Source organism: Eleutherodactylus coqui, chromosome 4, assembly GCF_035609145.1.
Source record: "Eleutherodactylus coqui strain aEleCoq1 chromosome 4, aEleCoq1.hap1, whole genome shotgun sequence".
Taxonomy (NCBI): Eukaryota; Metazoa; Chordata; class Amphibia; order Anura; family Eleutherodactylidae; genus Eleutherodactylus; species Eleutherodactylus coqui.
The window spans coordinates 82144885-82165099 of record NC_089840.1 but is presented as its reverse complement, the minus strand read 5'-3'; the positions used below and the strand labels follow the sequence as shown (position 1 = coordinate 82165099).

Below are 20215 nucleotides of genomic sequence, written 5' to 3'. Positions count from 1 at the left end.
AGGCGATTTTGAGAAAGAAAAAAAAATCCCACTGCTAACAGCAGCCAACACACAGCTATCAGTGGCCCTAATAAGGACCTTTGGGGGGTCTTGAAGCCTACACTAACTACCAATTCTTTCCCTACAGCAGCTCCGGTATAAACAGCACTGTCCCTCATCTAACTCACACCGCATCTGAGGCGAGCCGCGGGAGGGGCCGACTTTTATATTAGGCGAACACCTGATCTCGCCAGCCACTCACAGCAGGGGGGTGGTATAGGGCTTAAACGTTGCAGGGGGAAGTTGTAATGCCTTCCCTGTCTTTCAATTGGCCAGAAAAGCGCGCTAACGTCTCAGGGAAGGAAGTGAAAGTAACCAGAACACCGCATGGTGTTCGTCACGAATAACGAACATCCCGAACACCCTAATATTCGCACGAATATCAAGCTCGGACGAACGCGTTCGCTCATCTCTACCTGTTAGTAGTCGTTGTAAAAAGCTGTTGGGGCGGCCACTAACGGGTTAAAGAAAGCCTTCTGAAGGCAACAGAAATGTTGCTTCACGCTTTGCAAATAATATATAAAGTCAAACATGAAGACTATGTAATGAAGCAAAGAAATTCTAGCAAATACAAAATTCTATCTACCTGACTACTTTGGAGTCCTTGCATATAATCTGCAGCTGGAACATATCACGGCTCTCCACAGTCTCAATCATCCTTAAAGGCACCTTCAAAAACATTTTAAAAAGGGTAAGTATTAATGAACTGTACAGTAATTATGTCATGGCATCTGTTTTTTTATGATCAGTCATGATCCATTTCACATCGACATTCCCAACTCACTGAGTCATAGATCGTCCATCCAGATCCTATTTATATACTGGATAGGTCAGAGTAGCAGATTACACTACAGTTGCAATCAAAATGTGTTTGTTTGCCAAATTTATAAACTTTCAGCTGTTTGCAAAAAAAAAAAAAAATCAAACAGGAATAATTTAAATAGCTCAACACAACCAAGGCCGGTTTCACATCTGCGTATGAAGCTCCGTCCGGAGGTTCTGTCGCAGATCCGGTTCAAAATACTGAAAGAAAAGGTGCTGCATGCAGGGATTTTTCTTCTGTCTAAAAGCCGGGCAGCTGAGCGGAAACCGAACGGATCACTTTATGGTCAATGGGGTCCGTTCGGCGCTGATTGGTTCTGTTCCAAGACATTCGTCCGCGGGGATTCCCCTTAACTGCTCCCCAAACAGTATATATAATTGGGCTGGTATTAACTTGGTTAGTTATTTCTTTCTGTCTGCACCTCCAGCCACTTTTTTCTCAGCTGGTCATGCCATCTCAATTCTGACCAGCTCAGATCCACTTGAGGTTACTTTTTAATTAATTTATCAATATGTGCAATTTTGTTACATGGATCTATCACAGAAACCGCCTATAGGGGGCACAGTCATTCATATCACATGTACCGATGAGGATCACACAGCTCCAATCATACAGCTATAATAGAGGAGATGACAGCTCATTCTCCTGACTGTATAATTATGGTCTGTAGCGGAGGCATACGTTGACTCTTCTGGGCCCCAATGCAAAATCTGTAATAGGGGCCCCAAATATAATGCTTTATTCATAGTACTGGGATCCCTGTATGGAGAAGAGAGGTCTTATGGGCCTCTAAGACTCCTGAGCCTGGGTACAACCGCATCCTCTATAGTTACACCCTTGGTCTGTAGCTGATTTAGGTGAATACAAAAGGTAATGATAATTAAACTGTCCTCTCAGTAGGCACAATGGTACAGCCTCAGCTAATCATGTGCTGATGCATCATGAGATTGATGTGAAACTGAAAGTAAAAAGTCTCAGCTTCAAGAAGGTGCCTGATAAGCATCAGACAGGGGGTGCACAGCAAGAAAATTACTGGAATACACAGAGGACACCTCTAGAGTGTGACAGGCAATGAGGTGAGGAGGGCAGAGATGGAAAAGAGGGTTTCCCACACAAAACAATTTATGACCTATCCTCAGGATAGATCATCATTACTTGATTGGTGGGCGCCCGCCTATTCTAAGGACAAGTGATCAATAGTGCTAGTCCAGAAAAAACCCTTAAAGAAAGAACTGTCTCATCGGTGACAACAACCTGGGTGATCGGCTGATCAGTCTGAGTTATGCTCCCAACAGGCCAATGAAATACATTACATGACCATCTAATATAACGACTGCTGAAGTTCACCAGGACAGGAGCTGTTTGTATAGAGAGGACGGCTCTTAAAGGGGGGTCCTAAGTGGGCAACCCCTCTGTCATGTCCATATACCGTAATAGAGCATATGGACAGGTGTGCTTTTCATGCGACAAACCTATTAAAAAGATCAAGTTAGATAGTGATTCGGTGATAGATAGGGCCATGTCTTGTGACTGCATGAAAGTACAAGCAGCTACTCTTCAGGCGTACCAAGAAAAGGCAGCGTACCAGTATGAAAATGTATGTTCCCAAGTCCTCAAAGGGTTAATATTTGTCCCATAGTTTTAAACTGCCCATAAATTCTTGGAAAACCCTTTTACAGTATTCATTATAATAGAGCTCAGATACAGAATAAGGGCAGAGTCACACAGGTGTATTGTCATTGCTTGTTGGGCCACTTACACCTGCGATTTTTTTTGCATGTGTATTACTTGCACAGAAAAGTTTTTTTTCAGCATGTCCTACCTTGGCTCATATTACACGCCAAAATAGTGTATGGGGATTAGCGTCACGAGCAAGTACACATGTCATTGTGCACTTGCTGCATGCGCAAACTAAGGAGTCAATGCCATTGTATTTAAGACATAGAATTCCATACAAAACATAAGTATCAAACAGCAACTAGGAAAGAGACTGATCACCTTTTACAGAAGGTCCACTTTAGCCATGGACCCTTCACACGTGGCAGATTTACTGCAGAAACCCAGTCATCTGAAGGGAGTTTGCAGAAATCTATGTGCAAGAAAAGCCCCATTCAGACGGATGGAATCGGTTTGCAGTAATTTCTGCACCAACTCTGCAGTCTGTGAATATACTCTTACAGCCCCGCTATATCCACGACTTACATTGATGACAGAGTCTTTGAACTTGATGTGCAGCCTATAGTTGGAGACCGCTATGACAGCATCGTTTGCGCTTCCTAAATACTCCACGCTCTCGCCCGGCAACACTTGGAAGGGTACCTGTGTGAAGATGACAAAAGAGAAGACTGATTACCTCTAAAGGGAAACATAATTAAATGCAATGGAAAATAATTTCAGTTGATGAATAATGTACTACAGCTCCTGCACAGTCCATCTTCAATGCGAGACGCTCCTGTTCCCGATGTCCTAATTTGCATGAACCATATACCATCCTGATGTTCTGTACTAAACGACACATTCTATGATGGCTGCTGATGTATTATCTCGTCAAAGTACTTTATTTATAAATAGCCTTCACCCTGCAGACTTTTCTCAAGATTTAAAGGGAATGTGTCATCAGAAAATGACCAATTACTGAAGTTTTTATAGGTTATTGACAGCAACAGCAAGATGGCCATCAATAGTAGATCAGCGGGTGGACTGTTGCCCATGACCCCTACTGATCAGTTGTTTGCCAGGATACTGTACTCATACACTAAGCACATTTTTGCAGGAAGCAGACAGCCCCGTTCCAACTGCAGTGGCCAGGGTTGGTATTACAGAGTTTACATTGATGTGAATGGGAACGTTGTGTGTTATGCCAAGCCTGGCCAATGCAGTGGGAACAGAGCTGTCTGCTTCTTGCAAAAATCAGCTTAGCGCATGAGCGCATCCACCCAATGAAGAGGTCCTGGGCAGTAAACCCTGGCAATAATTGATGGCCTATCCCAAGAATACTGCCTCTCTTCTGTTTGGGCCAGAGGCAGAACAATGCAATGTAGGAAGTGAGGGAAAGGAAGTACAGGACAATGAACTACTGGCAGAAAAGTAGGCTTGCTACATGCCTCCTGAAAAGTGGATTGCAAACAGCAAGACCATCTGAAAATCAGAACTTACAAACATGAAACTGGGTGCAAACACCAGCAAATGAGCGGGTAAGGAGAAGCGGTTATATTTTAGAACACTTGTTGAACACTCAGGCACTGGCATTTTCTCAAACTTTCCATACAGAAAACAGTATGAAAGACTACAACTTGTATAAGGAGAAAAATGTTATGTGGTCGACAGTGTAACCTGTGATATCAACGATCAGCGGGTGATTCCAACCATTACGATACGTTAAATCACAGAATCAATACAGAAAATGTTCGCTCTCTCTTTACAGATGGAAGCAGTCTGAAGAATCCTTGCTTTGGGACTTTAATGTTCCACCTGAGACAGTCCCAGTGATAAATGGTAGAGGGTTGTGCTTTCCACACTGGGAGTAGAGAAGCGCTCGCACATGGACGAGAGGGACAATGGAAAGAGAAAAGAACAATTTCATCACATAATGAAGGTAATTATTATCTGTCCAACGTTTCCACTACGTGTTTAGTGGCTGCAAAGAGGATTTCTGCAACAACTATATACGTCTTCTCTCCTGCATAACAGGCAAGATGAATTTCCAGACAGATACACAAGGATCATCTGCCGAGGTGCAATTCAGAGGGCAATACTAATGGGAAGTATGTACTCTAACCCTACTAGACTAAAACAGGAGTAGTGACTTACAGAATCACATGCATGGGGGTTCAGTTTTGGCAATTTACATATAAACACTTATTTAGGATTGGAAACCATCCACAGTTTTCTACAAGGTATGCCCTTAAAGGCCATGTACCAGGATTACAAGGTATTCCCTAGCCACAGCATAGCTAGGTTGCCGATTGATGGGGGTGTCCCTGATGAAATTCCCACCGATCTCCAAACAGGGGCAACTGCGGGGTTGCTTCTAAGCATGCGTGGCTGCCAATCCATTCATTTCAATTGGACAGACGGAATACCTAAACACTAGCAGCTCCCTGAAAGTGAATGAAGCAGCGGCACGCTTGGGCGACTGAAGCTCCATGCCGTCTCCTCCTTACCGTGGGGCTTTCCCCAGCAATATCAGCTGTTTGACGGAGATGTAGAAAGTAGGACTTGGGATGATCAGCTGATCAACCCCGGCCAACATTCTCAAAAGGGGTGGGGTATCTTGGCCAATCCCTTTAATGTCAAGGGCTGTTCCTAGAAAAAGACAACCCCTTTAAGACTTCCTTCAAATTCACTTTTATTTGTGGATTTTTTTTTACTTCTAAATTACACCATTTTTCCCCCAGTGTCTATTATTTTTATTTTTTTAATTTACATGTTTTTGACATGTTTATTTTCAGGTGTTGTTCTATCTCCCATGAGAGGCCTATGGAAAAACACCTGGTGGCCAAAAAATGCACCGATTGCAGTGCTCTGCATATTTGCCTTCTGACTTACCGCTAACATCTGTTCACAGCGTAAGGCCGGCTTCACACGGGCGTATTTGCGCGTGCAATACGCAGAGCATAGAACACATTGATTTCATTCATATTTCCTTGTGCATTTCGGGCGCACAAAAAAGAAACCTAGAACGGGTTCCATTTTTTTGCATATTCACACACCAAACGTCCGCATAAAAGTCAATGTGCGCAAATGTGCACACAAGACGCAAGGAGTTGTTTCTTCTCTCTTTTAGGTTTTGCACAACAAAAAACACACAGAGAGAGGAAAAGCACAATTATAAATGTGTTGTTTTTGAAAAACCGCCGTGTGAAACGACCCTAAAGTGCGATGTTCAACTTTTCCATTTCATACATTTCTTTAATGTGTCCATTTTTAGCACCCCAGAAAGCTATAACAGTCAGCGAGAATCTTTATGTTGGCAATTACCCCACCAGTGTGCGGGCACAGCGCAAAACATTTGTGTTCATGAATAATTAACCATATAAACTGGCCAAGAATAAAAATACACTTCTGCTTGGCCTCTTTTAGTTGCATCAGGATGCACAGCACAAGGCCATAAAGTACAGCGACATTTCATATATATAGAAGATGGCACAGGAGGAGGACTTTAATTAAAGCAGCAGTGACATAGGAGCAACAGTAACAACATGGCTAGAGTATAATGTCACACTGTACACAGCATTGTACTAGGAAGACTGAATACACAGCTCTGCTATGTAGAACATACCTGGCAGCATTTAGGTCAGGTTCACATCCGCGATGGAACCTCCGCACAGATCCGGCAAAAAATACCGGAAGAAAGAACGCAGCATGGTTTCTTCCGTAAGATGCTGGGCAGCTGACCAGAGACCAAATCATAGTCAATGGATAGTAGAAGTGCGGCTGGCTACATGGCTCTGCAGCCGTTACCCCACACACCCCAACCAGAAATAAGTGAACTTTTCAATAGTTTGGTTTAGACACTTCACCGATTTTCGTGAATGCGTTTGGTTACAATTAGTGCAAACCCAACAGAAGTTTATAAAACTCGTATTGAATGCAGACTAAGAGTCCTGATGGTGGTTCTTCAATGGATGTGGCTCAGTGGTTAGCACTGTTGAGTCCAACATCTGCATCGACATGGTAAAACTCCATATAGATGTTGTCCTAGGTCAGATTTGAACCTAGGGTTCCAGCACTGCAAGCAACAGTGTTAACTTCCGAGTCACACCCATTAGAAGAACCACCACCGACGGTTTAGAGGCTCTTTGATAGTCTTTAATACTAGTTTTAGGGGTTTTTATTATCTTCTGGTTCTTGCTGAACTGAATTTTTTTAAAAAATTCGACCCGAAGCAGGGTTCTACTGGTTTAGTTGTCTCAACACAACTGCTGACTTTATCCTCATTGTTTTTCTCTATATTCACCTCCCTTTGTCTGGACCGACTCTTCTTAGGTCTGACTCCTGGCACTGTCAATGTGACTCTCAATGGCAAGTGTCAAACTTGATCGGCAGTGGGGACCATAGACTTGGCACATTGACCATGTCAGAACCCGGAGCAAAGAAGAGACCATCTGGTAGAATGCAGGAGAGTATGCGAAAAAAAACCAATTGGGATAGAGTCAGCAAAGCCACACAGCCAACTCCACTGATTCAATCGATGACAGGTCCTCTTTGTATGAAAAAGTTAAAAACCAAAAGCTGCTTCCTGCTAAAAAACAGCGGCAGTCTTATCCATGGGCTGCCCGATATAACAGCTCGGTCTCATTAAAGTGATACTGCAATACCGTACACAGTTCATTAATAAGGGGTCACCATTCTGTACCATAAACTGCCATGTTTTTCTAATTTCACACAAGACTTAAGATTGGAGGACCAAAAAAACAGCAATATGGGGCGCCCTACCCTAGTGACGCCTTAGAGCCAAAAGCCAAACATACTAGTTATCCAATACTTATAAAGCGACTATATACAACTCTGCTCAACCTTATTTAAGACTTTCAGATATATAAAAGGTTTTGATCATGTCCCCCTTTCTCTTCTTTCCTCCAGGCTATCCATATATCGGCTTCTTTAAAGTGACTAGAACACCTATTTTTCCTGCTAATTAAAACCAGACAGTGATACATTTTTCATTTTTCCTTTTTGTTTTTTTATGGTTGTAGATTTTCTTTTATTCTATTGTCTGTACATAACTATGTGGGCGGCCGTCTTACTGAGCAGCATTTAGAGCTATGCGATACAACAACCTCGTGAGCCATTCACACAATGGACAGGAGGGGACCCATTGACTTCAATAGAAGGCTGTACTAGGCATGTTCTGTGACCTCTGCAGAGGTCATTGTGCAGGGAGGGGAGAAAGTAGGGGAGGGAGGGAAGACCCCTTTAAGACCCACCACCATTTTTGTAGCCAGTGTCTGTACGGGTTCTATTTCATCACTGTCTTTGTAGGTGAGGTCTCCAGAACTGAACAGAAAGATAGTGAAACCTGGTACCTACATCTACAGTAATGGCCTTTTTACACAGCCGAGACATCAGCCCACTGTAACGAGTGCCAATCAACGCCGATCAGCGCTTGTTTCATATATATATATATAAAAAAAAATTTTTTCTTTTTTTTACACAGGCTGAGAACAGATGAGGACAAACAATCACTAATTCAATTGTTTGTCGGGCAAATGCCCTGATAATCAGCCCAAGTAAAAGGACCATTAGCCTATCCTTACTTAGTGTTGCCTCCTGAAACATTTGTACCAAGACTAGTACAACTCATAGCACGATGCCAAAACAGAGGGCAGAGAAAGACCCCCGGTCCATCTAATCTGCCTTTATATTATTTCCTTTTTATTTCTCCCTTAGAATAGATCTAGATTTATAACAGTCAGCTTAAATGCATCTATTGTTGATTTTCCAATGATACTAACATAGTATTTTAGTTTGAAAAAAGACATATCCATCCAGTTCAGCAATTCCACCCCCCACCCCACCACTGTTGATCCGAAGGAAGGAAAAAAATCTCGATGAGGCTGAAGCCAATTTTCCTCATTTTAGGGGGAAAAAATTTCTTCCCAACTCCAATGGCCCCTCTTGTACTCTATTAGTGAGTTCTCCATCACCATATCCTCCAGCAGAGAGTTCCGCAGTCTCACTGCTCTTACAGTAAAGAACCCCCTTCTAGGTCAGTGTAGAGGGCGCCCCCTTGTTACAGTCACAGGCCTGGGTATGAATAGATGATGGGGGAGATCTCTGTATTGTCCCCTGATATATTTATACATGGTTATTAGGTCACCTCTCAGCTGTCTCTTTTCTAAACTAAATAGCCCGAATTTTGATAGCCTCTGTGGGTATTGTAGTCCGCCCATTCCATTTATTACTATAGTTGCCGCCTTTGAACCCACTCAAGCTCCGATATGTCCTTCTTGAGTACCGATGCCAGAAACTGTCCACAATATTCCATGTGTGGTCTGACCAGTGGCTTGTAAAGAGGATGAACAATGTTCTCATCATGTGCCCCTAGACCTCTTTTAATGCACCCCATTATCCTATTTGCCTTAGCAGCAGCTGCCTGACACTGGTTGCTCCAGTTAAGCTTACAGTTAGCTAACATCCCCAAGTCCTTTTCCATGGCAGTGTTTCCCAGTGGTTTCCTATTTAGTGTGTAATGGTGACATGTATTTCCCTGCCCATGTGTAGAACCTTACATTTATCAGTGTTAAACCTCATTTGCTACCTATCTGCCCAAGAAAGATCCATTTACACCCGCCTTGTGTTGCCTTGTGTTCTCTCGTGTTAATTACTTTACATAGTTTTTTAGCATCTGCAAATATTGACCATATCTACTGGGGGTTTGCTCCAAGCATCTACTACTCTTTCAGTAATGTAATATTTCCTGACGTTGCTTCTTATCTCCCACCCCCCACCCCAACTAATCTCAGATTGAGCCCCCTTGTTCTAGGGTTTATACCTCTAGCATATATAAAGCTTTCCACTATGTTCTTTCCTGCAGGCTATACATGTTACATTCTTTCCATCCCTCAGCTCCAAGATCTTACCTGCAACTTATCCTCCTCTTTCACCAGTTCCCTGGGTGGGAACAGATCCTTCGCTAGGATATATTCCAGACTGGGGGGCTCTTCACCCTGAAAAAAGCAAGACAAATGTTATATAAGTGACTTCTTGTAGATCTTTACTTTTTTCTTGCAATTAGCGTTCCTCTAAAATTAAACTTGTTATCCCCCGTTTGTGACAGTCCCAAGCCTTTTCCGCATTTGCCCGTCTTGTAAAGATCTGCAGCGCACACAGGGTTAATACCCTGCTGATCTTTTACATTTTCCTTTTGTGAATGACTGAAGGTTTGGGACTTTTAGGGGAGTTTTCATCAGAAAATTACCTATTGTATAAATCACATTTACGCGTTAAACCTTTTTTTTAAAAAAGCATGTTTGGTGATTTTTAAATTTTCGGTTACAATCTAGATTTTTTTTTTTAAAAATCTGCATTTTCCACACTGACCACACTGTCACATCCGAATCCCATCTTACCAATTCCTCATTTACAAAGGACGACTGTCTGTTAAACGATCTGCACCAGCGAATGACGTCACCGCTAGTTGTTCACACTTGTGCAGAGCGTTTAGACAGGCAGATCATCGCTGAGTATCACTCATTTAATGTGAAGCTCTAAGCGGGGAGCGCCAAAACGCAGCGAGAAGTCAGCGAACCAGCTTTGATTTTTATGCTGGTTGAAAGTGAGCGACAAACGAAAATAAAATGATGGCTTTGCATCTAGACGTAACAATTATTGCGCATTTTAATTCGTTTGAACGAATTTTGCACGATAATCGTCCCGTGTAAATGGCCCTAAACATCACAGGCAGGATTACACTAAAAAGGCAACACCTCTATGTAGATAACACAGGATCCACCATAGGTATAAGCTGTGACTTTCTACTCCCCTCCTTGCAAAATGACCTCTGTGTAGGTCACAGAACATGTCCAGAACAGCCTCCCATAGAAGTCAATGGGTCTCCTCCTCCTGTCCATTGCGTGAATGGCCCATGAGGCTGCTGTAAAGCATATCTTCTATAAGCTTTAAATGCTGTTAAATCTAGCTTAGGAATGATGGCCACCACCTCAGTCACGTATGGACAATAGAATAAAAAAAATCTACAATCAGAAAATATAAACAGATTCGAAAAATGGAAAATGTATTCATTACAACCAGATAGTGAAACAACAATTTTTTGTTGAAATAGTCCCTTTAATCTTCCTTTTACTGCAGATAGAGCAGAGGGGGGGGGGGGGGGGGGTGGAATCCTGCTGCAGCCAGTTCACTCAAAGTCAGAAACAGAAAGGGGCTAAAGGCTGGGATTGGCATGATAGCACTCCTAGGGTGGCATGATTATGAGAAACACTACAGTTGGCACACACATAAGACAACTGTTGGACAAACCAAATGGACAGCCGAAAAAATATCAGAATCTTTTTATATTCTGTTAACACCAAATAATTTCTATTACTCTACTATGTCTGTACTCTGAATACATATGTGCACATTCTATTAGAATGACTGAAAGTACCTACTCCCACATCCTGCAAGAACCGGAACCATTGTCGTTGAGTGTAAATGCATGCCCCGAATGAACGGCAAACGAGAATTCGTTTGCTTCTCATTCATCATTCTGCTTCTGCCCGTGTAAACAGGCATTTGTTTACAACTGCCTGTTTACTGTGCATGGAGCAGGTGGGCCGAAATGATCCTCCTCCATTCACGTTATGCTAGTTCTTGTGTAAAGGTACAGGAACGATTATTGTTGGGACGACCTGTCGGGCATCTGATCCCCACAAGCCACCCAGTGCAATAGGACCCCAATTCTCCTATTGGAAAAAGCTGATTATAAGGTAATTGCCACACATACACTAAGGATATGACTAGAGATGAGCGAGCATACTCACTAAGGGCAATTGCTTGATCGAGCATTGCCCTTAGTGAGTACCTGCCCGCTGGGGAGCAAAGATTCGGCTGCCGGCAGCAGCGGGGAGCTGCGGGGGAGAGAGGGGAGATCTCTCTCTCCCTCTCTTCCCCCCGCTCCCCCCCCCTGCTGACTGCCACAACTCACCTGTCACCCGCGCCAGCAGCCAAACCTTTTCTTCCGAGCGGGGAGGTACTCGCTAAGGACAATGCTCGATCGAGCAATTGTCCTTAGCGAGTATGCTCGCTCATCTCTACATATGACCCCTAGAGTAAGGAGGAGAGGGTCACTTTAAGAGATATTTAATGGATTTACAACATGCAAATTTATATGGCTATGCAATAGACTCAAGAATTAAACCTCCAGGACTGGGCAATCTTCTGGCTAGATACAAAAGCTTTTAAGAAAAATGAAGTTCTGAAATTAACCTCCGCACTTTCCCGGAGGAAAACAAAGCAAGACATTTATCTACTAAATGTACCATAAAACGTTAAATATACTCGTAAATAACTGGGAATGTGAAGGCTTTGCAGTGCAATCGTTTCCATCCGGACCACATCCAAACAGCACAACCTGCCAAGTGACGATGTACTTGGCAGACGGGCGGTTAGCTGTCACTGGGCCTAGACAGGTAAGACCGCTGCACCACTAAAGCCATACGTACTTGCCCCAGCTCAGTCAATCGTGAACAAGCAGAACACAATATTCCTGAGAACGGACATGCGAGAGATCAATCGGAATAAAAACCTCTTTTGTCTCACTTCCAATATTATTGTGTCCTGTGACTACGGGCAATCATATTGGCACACACCCCTCCCCGTCACGATGGGTATCCCCGATGTATACAATAGCATGCACACAAAGACACGTCTAAAAGCAGGGTTTCCCCTGGAAGGGAGTGGTTAAAAAGGATTTTCCAGAACTATTCGCTACACAACACACCAAGGTGGTCTTAGCAGCCAAGTCTAAGACCCCTTACGACCGTATAACGAAACAAATGCCAAACCCAACGGGAGATCATGCCCAGAAGATGCCCAGGTCTCCATCGGCACCCTCCCCACCCCTGATCTCTACCATGTAGAAGAAGCCCACCCTCCCACCTCCGAAGACTCACAAAGCAGCTGAGCACCGAACAGTGGGGGCGCGGAGAGGGCTCAGTCATGCTGGCAAGGGTTGCACAGTCCGGCCGCAGCTCGCACGCAAGGGCTGGGCCGGTGTAACCATTGCGTCTCCTCTTCAGCTTCTGCACCCAGAGCCAGCTCACTGCAGCCTCTCCATCGCACAGCAAAAGGGAGGAGGTGGAGGGAGGAGCAGGTGCTTCAGCTGTCTGCACCCTCCCCTGGCATGGACTCACACACCCCCTCCCATCTGCCGGTAGCCAGGCCTCGACAGGCACAGCAACCAAGAGCTGCTCAAAAATGGAGCTGCTCAGGAATCTGGAGAAATGCTTCATCATTTTATCCCAAGCCGGAGCTTTTATAGTAAATGCGCTCACTTCGGTGTACTACATGCCATCTGCCGCCTCCGTCTAAAGGTCAAAACAATACGCCATGCCTTCGTTACTTCCAAGCGCCGTCCCTCGAGGCATGATAAAGGGATAATGCAACAATTAGCTCATTTAATCTAGTCTTAAATATCAGTTATTCTTAATTAGAACATAAAAATGCATTTTGATTCATTTTAAATCCGGACGGAGATGCCTTTTAGCACGAGGATACAAGTACATCAACTGCGAGAAGGCGAAGTCTTCTCCCCGGAGGGAAGCTGGAATGTCTTACAAGCTCCTTTTGTCTTCCAAGTCCAAACAAAAGAACTTGCTACTCAAGAAAACTCTGTGAGCGTCCTGTAATCGCACACAACGATCGGAAATCACAGAAAGGACCCATTTCTGTCTCACATGGGCGTATTGTCAGAGCGCAATTTTTTCACGTACAGCAGGCGATGCCAATAGCCCACTGATTTGTATTGTATTGATTTGTAAAAAAACCGCGGCATGCATTATTTTGGCGCAGATTATGTGCATGGGGATTGGTGGCACACAGCTAGTACGCATGTTATTGCATGCTTGCTGCGCAGCACGCCAGCACACGCATTCATAAGAGACTGACATTAAGGTGCACTCACACGGGCGTATGCATATTGCAGTCCGTGAATATATAGCATATTCATGGGATGAAATACGCTGTCGCCCTGTGTTTTTCTGTTTATTGGTAGTCGTTTTGCGCACGTAAATGCACAGCGCATTTGTGCGCGTAAAAAAAGAACGTGCAAAATCGCTTTAAATTGCATGTCTGTATATGTATTTCCTCCATATTTACACATGCCCACTTATTTCATATTACGCACAAAGATAGAACATGCTGCGTTTGAAAAATACGCAGCGGTGAATGAATGTGTTGAAATTAATGGGCTTTATTCAGCGTGTAATACGTTGCATATTAAGCTTGCTAAGGCCTCCTTCACACAACCGTATGCGTTTTTAGGTTCGCCTGTACGCAGCGTATATTCGCATGAATGAATATTTGACCCTGTTAAGTCCCGATTTTTATTTGCGTATTTCATGCCATTCGCACGGGGAGCTGCTGCGTGAATGTTAAAAAATACGCTGCAGTGATGGAAACAATCGATCGCTATAAAATACTCAAAATGAAAAATAATGCCTAATTAGGGCGAGCTGCGTATCACGTCAAAAGACAGGCCAAGACCTATCTTTTTATGCGATGTATAAAATATGTCTTATTTTTCGAGGCGCAATTTTTTTTTTTTTTTACACGGTGAAACAAAAATAATTTGTCTGAATGAACAGATTGAAATCCAAGTTGACGAAGACCCCTGCTGGGGTTGAAACGTTGTATATGCTTCTGGAGTGAATAAAGGAGCATCAAGAGTGATGCATTTGTTTTTATTATACACTCGGCTATGATGCTCATCATTGATTTTCATTGAAATCCAAGGCGTCGCATGCACGATTTTTTAATGCGTCGAAATACCTGCGTGGATACGGTTGTGCAAATAGGCCCTAAGAAACGAAGAGCAAAGTAGGGGGCTCTCAATGAAACAAAAGCATAAAAGGGGCAATAAGAAAAGAGCAAAATAAGTCTGACATATGGAGAACACTGATGTATTTGTCTTCTAGTCTCAATTATTAGTTTTTTATGGGGGCGTAGCCAGTGGCGCATGGCGGAGGGCGCATAATCTCTCCCAGGCAGAACAGATTGCTCTAAAGCGGCACATACAAGACAAAAGGCACCCGTTCCATCCGCTCTATGTCTCACCTTCTGCTCTCCTGATAGCGCAGACACCCAGGGTGACGATGGTCTGCGCGCAGGAATAAGAAGAGTCCGTTGAAACTTTTTCCCAGCTAGCAAGACTACCCAACTTAGCGCCGGCCAGCATCAATACTGCGCAACTTCCTCCTTCAGCGATGCCTCCTATAAACATTCTCCAGCAGTAAGTGATCCGACGATCCCCTCTGAGGCTTTATTGATACTGACCTCTTGACCAAACCGCCCTATATCCACAGCTCGGCAGCATTAACCCCTTCCTTTCCCTATACCCCACACTCCTGGGGAAAGCAGGGTGAGATCTTAAAGGAGATGTCCCGAGGCAGCAAGTGGGGTTATACACTTCTGTATGGCCATAATAATGCACTTTGTAATATACATTGTGCATTAATTATGAGCCATACAGAAGTTATAAAAAGTTTTATACTTACCTGCTCCGTTGCTAGCGTCCTCGTCTCCATGGTGCCGACTAATTTTCGGCCTCCGATGGCCAAATTAGCCGCGCTTGCGCAGTCCGGGTCTTCTGTAGTCTTCTATGGAGCCGCTCGTGCCAGAGAGCGGCTCCGTGTAGCTCCGCCCCGTCACGTGCCGATTCCAGCCAATCAGGAGGCTGGAATCGGCAGTGGACCGCACAGAAGAGCTGCGGTCCACGAAGAAAGAGGATCCCGGCGGCCATCTTCAGCAGGTGAGTATGAAGACGCCGGACCGCCGGGATTCAGGTAAGCGCTGTGCGGGTGGGTTTTTTAACCCCTGCATCGGGGTTGTCTCGCGCCGAACGGGGGGGGGGGTTTAAAAAAAAAAAAAACCGTTTTGGCGCAATACTCCAGTAAAGCACATGGCTGCTCAGATTGCATCAAATGTACCCATTACTGAAACAATGATGCGTCACTTACTAACAGACCTCAAACTTTCTACAAGATGACATGCAACAAGCATTTTCCTCAATGCAAATAGAAATTACACCTCCACATACAATAGCAGAACTGACGTCGGCTCATAACGAGCTCGTTGATATTGCCAACTCTATGGAAGATGAACTGGAGGCCATGAAATTGAAACTCGCTGACGTTAAAGATAGATCCAGACGGAACAATATTAGACTTAGAGGTATTCCCGAGTCGGTCAAAACTTTAAGAATTTCTTGCTGGTTTCTTTACAGTTCTACTTCCCAATGCCACCCAGTACGACCTAGCAATTGACCAAGCACATAGACTCCCCAAGCTGAAATCTCACCCTGTATTTATGTCATTACCCGCATACACTTTTTTCACATAAAAGACATGTTAATGGAAGTCCCTAGACCATCAACTGCAACTACAGATCATTTCAAAAATATTTCACTCTTTGCGGATTCATCCACAGCAACGCTCTTACAGAGGAGGGCATTTGCACCAAGTACCAAGGTACTACAAGATCAAGGCATCACATAAAAGTAGGGCTTCCCAGTGAAGCTTATTATCACAAAAAATGGAACGAAATTCCTTGCACAGTGTCCGGAGGAAGCCTTAGAACTCTGCAGAGAGAGGAATCTTATCTTGCAGAGCCACCTTGGATGAAACACAAGAGAAGTTCCCCCATCTCTTCGAGAGGAACGGTCAAGAAACTCCGATGGTAAACGATGCTTGAAGTGAACCTGATTTCATATCAAAGTGAAACAGTATTGCTACAAATCTGAGGGCTCAAATTTGGGTTGTCTCTTTACTAATTTGCCATATCTGGCATGTAATCCACTGGAAACTGGTAAACCCAGGTCCCCAACAGGACTATGGTTATATACAGACCATTTACTCTGTTCACCTCTTCAGTCTCTGTTTTAAGACTCACTGTTTGGTTTATTGATTGTACACGGTTGCTTCTCCTAAACTAGTCAGGGGCGCATCTATACAATTTTCTTTTGACTAGGGGGGATGGGGGGGGGGGGAGTGGAGGAGTGAAGAGAGAACCCAGGGAGCCCGCTAAGGTGGAGACGATTCCTCCCGAGTCTCTCGGGCTCTTTCCTAGCCTAAACAGATTTATTCTTCACCACTATGGTATTTAAAATAATTTCTTCTAATGCCAAGGGTCTAAACTTGCCCTTTAAAAGATCAATGGTGTGGAAGGAAGCCCGTATAACAGGTACTGACATCTTATACATTCAAGAAAAACGCACTTATATCTTCAGGCTAGTTCATAAACTATTCCCTCATATTTTTTCCTCCCCTGCAAAGCATAAAACATGTGGATTATCTATAACTACCAAAAAAGCCTGTGTTGCATTCTCTCTTCAAAAAAAGATAGTTGATAATAGTTGGCGATAGGTCGTTTGATTTCCTCCATTAGTAACACTAACCACACGATAGCTTTGGTGGATAATCCCAACTCTAGACAACATACATTTATTAAAAAATACTTAAAATAATAATCAATCCAAAAGTGAGCTACCTAATATATTAGACAAGTTTAACAAAACTTTCTGGCCTTCAATGGGTTCATCCACCACCGGACCCGTTTATTGTCCAAGTTCTATTGCCTCCCTTTTTAATAACAATTTATTCGACATCTGGTGACTACTCGAGCAAGTAGTGCCTTATGCTAGTACCTGCCCGCTCATCTCTAAAGATTCGGGTGGGGGCGGGAATCTCTCTCACTCTCTCCCCCCCCACTCCTCCCTGCTCACTCCCGCAACTCACCACTCTCCCCCGCCGGCACCCGAATCTTTAGAGACAAGCGGGCAGGTACTCGCATAAGGCACTACTCGCTCGCATATTTTTGCCTTAGCGAGTACGCTCGCTCATCTCTACTGGTGACTACAACACCCATCTGAGCGCAATTATACCTTCTTTTTCGCACCCTCACAAGGTATGTAGTAGAACTGACTATAGCCTAATAGATAAAAACCTTATAAATAGTATCACCTCTACAATGATAGGCACTATATCCTGGTCAGACCATGCCCCTACAACCATGTCAATTCAAGAACAATTTAACCAATCAATCACCAAGATTTGGCGTCTTAATTATATCTTGCAAAATCCAAAATACGCTCCTCACTCACTACAACCGCTTCTACACTGTTCTGAACTCAATGATAACGGTGAAGTCTGTTGGTCTACTCGGTGGTGCGCCCTCAAAGAGTTAATAAGAGGCCATTTTGCAAAAAAAAAAAAAAAAGCTTCTCATGATAAATAACACAGGAACGCTTTGCTATAATCATTGCAAGTACAACTCTGTATATTACATAGATTGAACAAAGCATCTTACTCCTCAGATAGAACCAAAGTAATATCTGCTATACATCAGCAACTTCAAGGGCTTAATATTCACGAACACGATGTAGCTTTAAGGAAATTGAAAATGACATATTATTGGCACGGTAATAAACCAGGGGCTATATGAGCAAAAAAAGCAAAAACTCACGCAGCTAAACTTCGTAAACCCTTCATTCACGACGCCGAAAGATAACATATTCAATCCCCAAGGCATTTCTGATGTAGCGAGCTACTATAAATCCTTATATAATTTAACTGATGATAACTACTGTCCGACCCACGCAGAATAACATATCTTCCGTTTTGAACAAACTAAATTTACACACACCATCTTCGGCTGAGTAGAATGCCCTATTCTAGTCGTTTAATTCTGCCGAAGATGTGCTATCAAAACTCTTAAACCTCATAATTCTCCCGATCCTTCCAAATAAGTATTACAAAGCCCATAGACTCACCTTAGCCCCCTACCTAGCTAAAGCATTTAATGAAATAGTCACCAAAGGATACGCCCGACCAGAGATGTTGAAGCACTTATTATTATCCTATCTAAACCTGACAAAACTCCAGACTACCCCCCCTAATTTTAGACCCATTTCCTGTTAAATACGGAGATACAAACTATATGCTAAAAGCCAAGCAGGCTCTCAACAGTTATGCCGAATTTAATTGCGAAAGATCAGGTAGGATTCTTCAGAGGACTCAAACAATTGACGGCACACACCGATGTCAGCCCATGGAACACCTTCTTACTTTGGACAGAGAAGGCGTTCAACCTTGTACATGGGGTCACCTTAAGGAGGTGCTCCTAAAGTTTGGCTTTGGTGGTTCCTTGATTTCTTCCATAATGGCCATGTACTCTTATCCATCAGCTCAAGTATACATTTGATATCTCCAAATGGAACACCTCAAGAGTAACCTTCACTAATGCAAGACGTAAAAAACCTACACCACCTAGATTATATCAATCACCATCAATGTATGCTATAACCGACTTGCAATGTATATTGATAATGTGGTCAGCTTGCTACCATTCTCCATTATTCATCACTGTGGTTTGCAACCTCTATAAGTTTTGTAAAAAAAAAAAAAAAGTGAAAAAAAGTACAATATAATACCCTTATAGAGTGTATAGTGTTGTCTATATGACTAGTCTAAAAAGTATAGAATTTTTGGTTGTAATCGGAAGCCACAACAACTCTAACGATCATTTCTATTGTTCTACTCAATGGGCTGCACTGCCAACTATTCCCTGTGAACCGGAAAATAGAGCTCTGGCAGGACACCGCGGCACTTTGATAAGGAGAAAGGACAATGTGTTCTTCAAGAGAACCTATAGTACTATCCCTATCCCAGCAACTTTTTGTACCCTCCAGATAAAAAAAAATCTATGTATGGGATATAGTGTCTATAATTTATCTTGTCTATGGTATAGAATTTCTTCCATATGTATAACATCATGGCTGGTCTTCGCTACATGCAACCATGGATTTGTACAGGCGAATGTAGACAGGGAGTGATCCCTCCCCTTAGGTCCACCCAGCCAGATGATCATCTTCCTCCATTCAACAGTGTCTTCTGGAGCTAGATGAATCCTCATCCTCCTGGCTCCCTCTTCTACCTTGTGATATTCTGAGAGGTTATCGTCACCCCCTCAGCCTCTGCAACACAGTTACTTAGTTATGCTACTGTATTTATGTTATGAGCTTGGTTCTGGTACTGTATTTGTGTTAGGAACTTGGTTCTGGTATTGTATCTATGTATTGAGTTTGGTCCATTTGCCCGATCATCAGCCCTTCTTAAACATGTTCACGATCAGCACACAAATAAGGCTGATCGAATCGTTCACGTGGGGAAAAAAAATCCGTGCTTATCTGTTTACATGGGAAGATGTGCTGCCAACAAATGAAAACTGCAAACTGCATGCAGATGAACAATTGCAATAGCGATCATTCATTCCGGTGACGATCTGCTGCATATTAAAAGGCAGTAACAAGCATAGAACGACATGCTGTGGTCAATCAATGCTCATTAAGAGGCAGAAAATCCAATGGATGGCCAACTAGTGAAAACCGGTTGACCATCAAAGGATAGTCAACCTTGGGGAAGGTCTTTACTGGTTGATCACTTCTCTCCCCCAAGTGCATGAAAAACATGCAGGGATTACATTACAGACCTATTCTGTGAATATTTGCTATTACAGAGATCCATGCACCAATTATTGAATGAAACTTATTAACGACTTATAAGCAACCCTTCAGTGTCAATGTAGTCATATTCTAGAATCACCAACTAATATTCAACGTGCCAAGAGTCATAC

General features: G+C 43.3%; 1 protein-coding gene across 2 annotated transcripts in view; it reads right to left on the bottom strand.

Annotated features, from left to right (window-relative positions):
• Positions 1-20215, bottom strand: part of MTMR4 (myotubularin related protein 4) — a 62898-nt gene that overhangs the window by 29890 nt on the left and 12793 nt on the right. Inside the window, exons 1-4 of one of the 2 annotated variants that reach the window (XM_066599788.1) lie at positions 12481-12639; positions 9448-9534; positions 3065-3181; positions 626-708 (exon numbers count right to left, since the gene is read on the bottom strand). In XM_066599788.1, coding sequence (XP_066455885.1) covers positions 626-708; positions 3065-3181; positions 9448-9534; positions 12481-12528 — 335 coding nt within the window. In that variant the 5' untranslated portion in view covers positions 12529-12639. Of the gene's footprint in view, positions 1-625; positions 709-3064; positions 3182-9447; positions 9535-12480; positions 12640-20215 lie in introns of those variants that run through there. The other variant, XM_066599789.1, reaches the window with a different exon arrangement.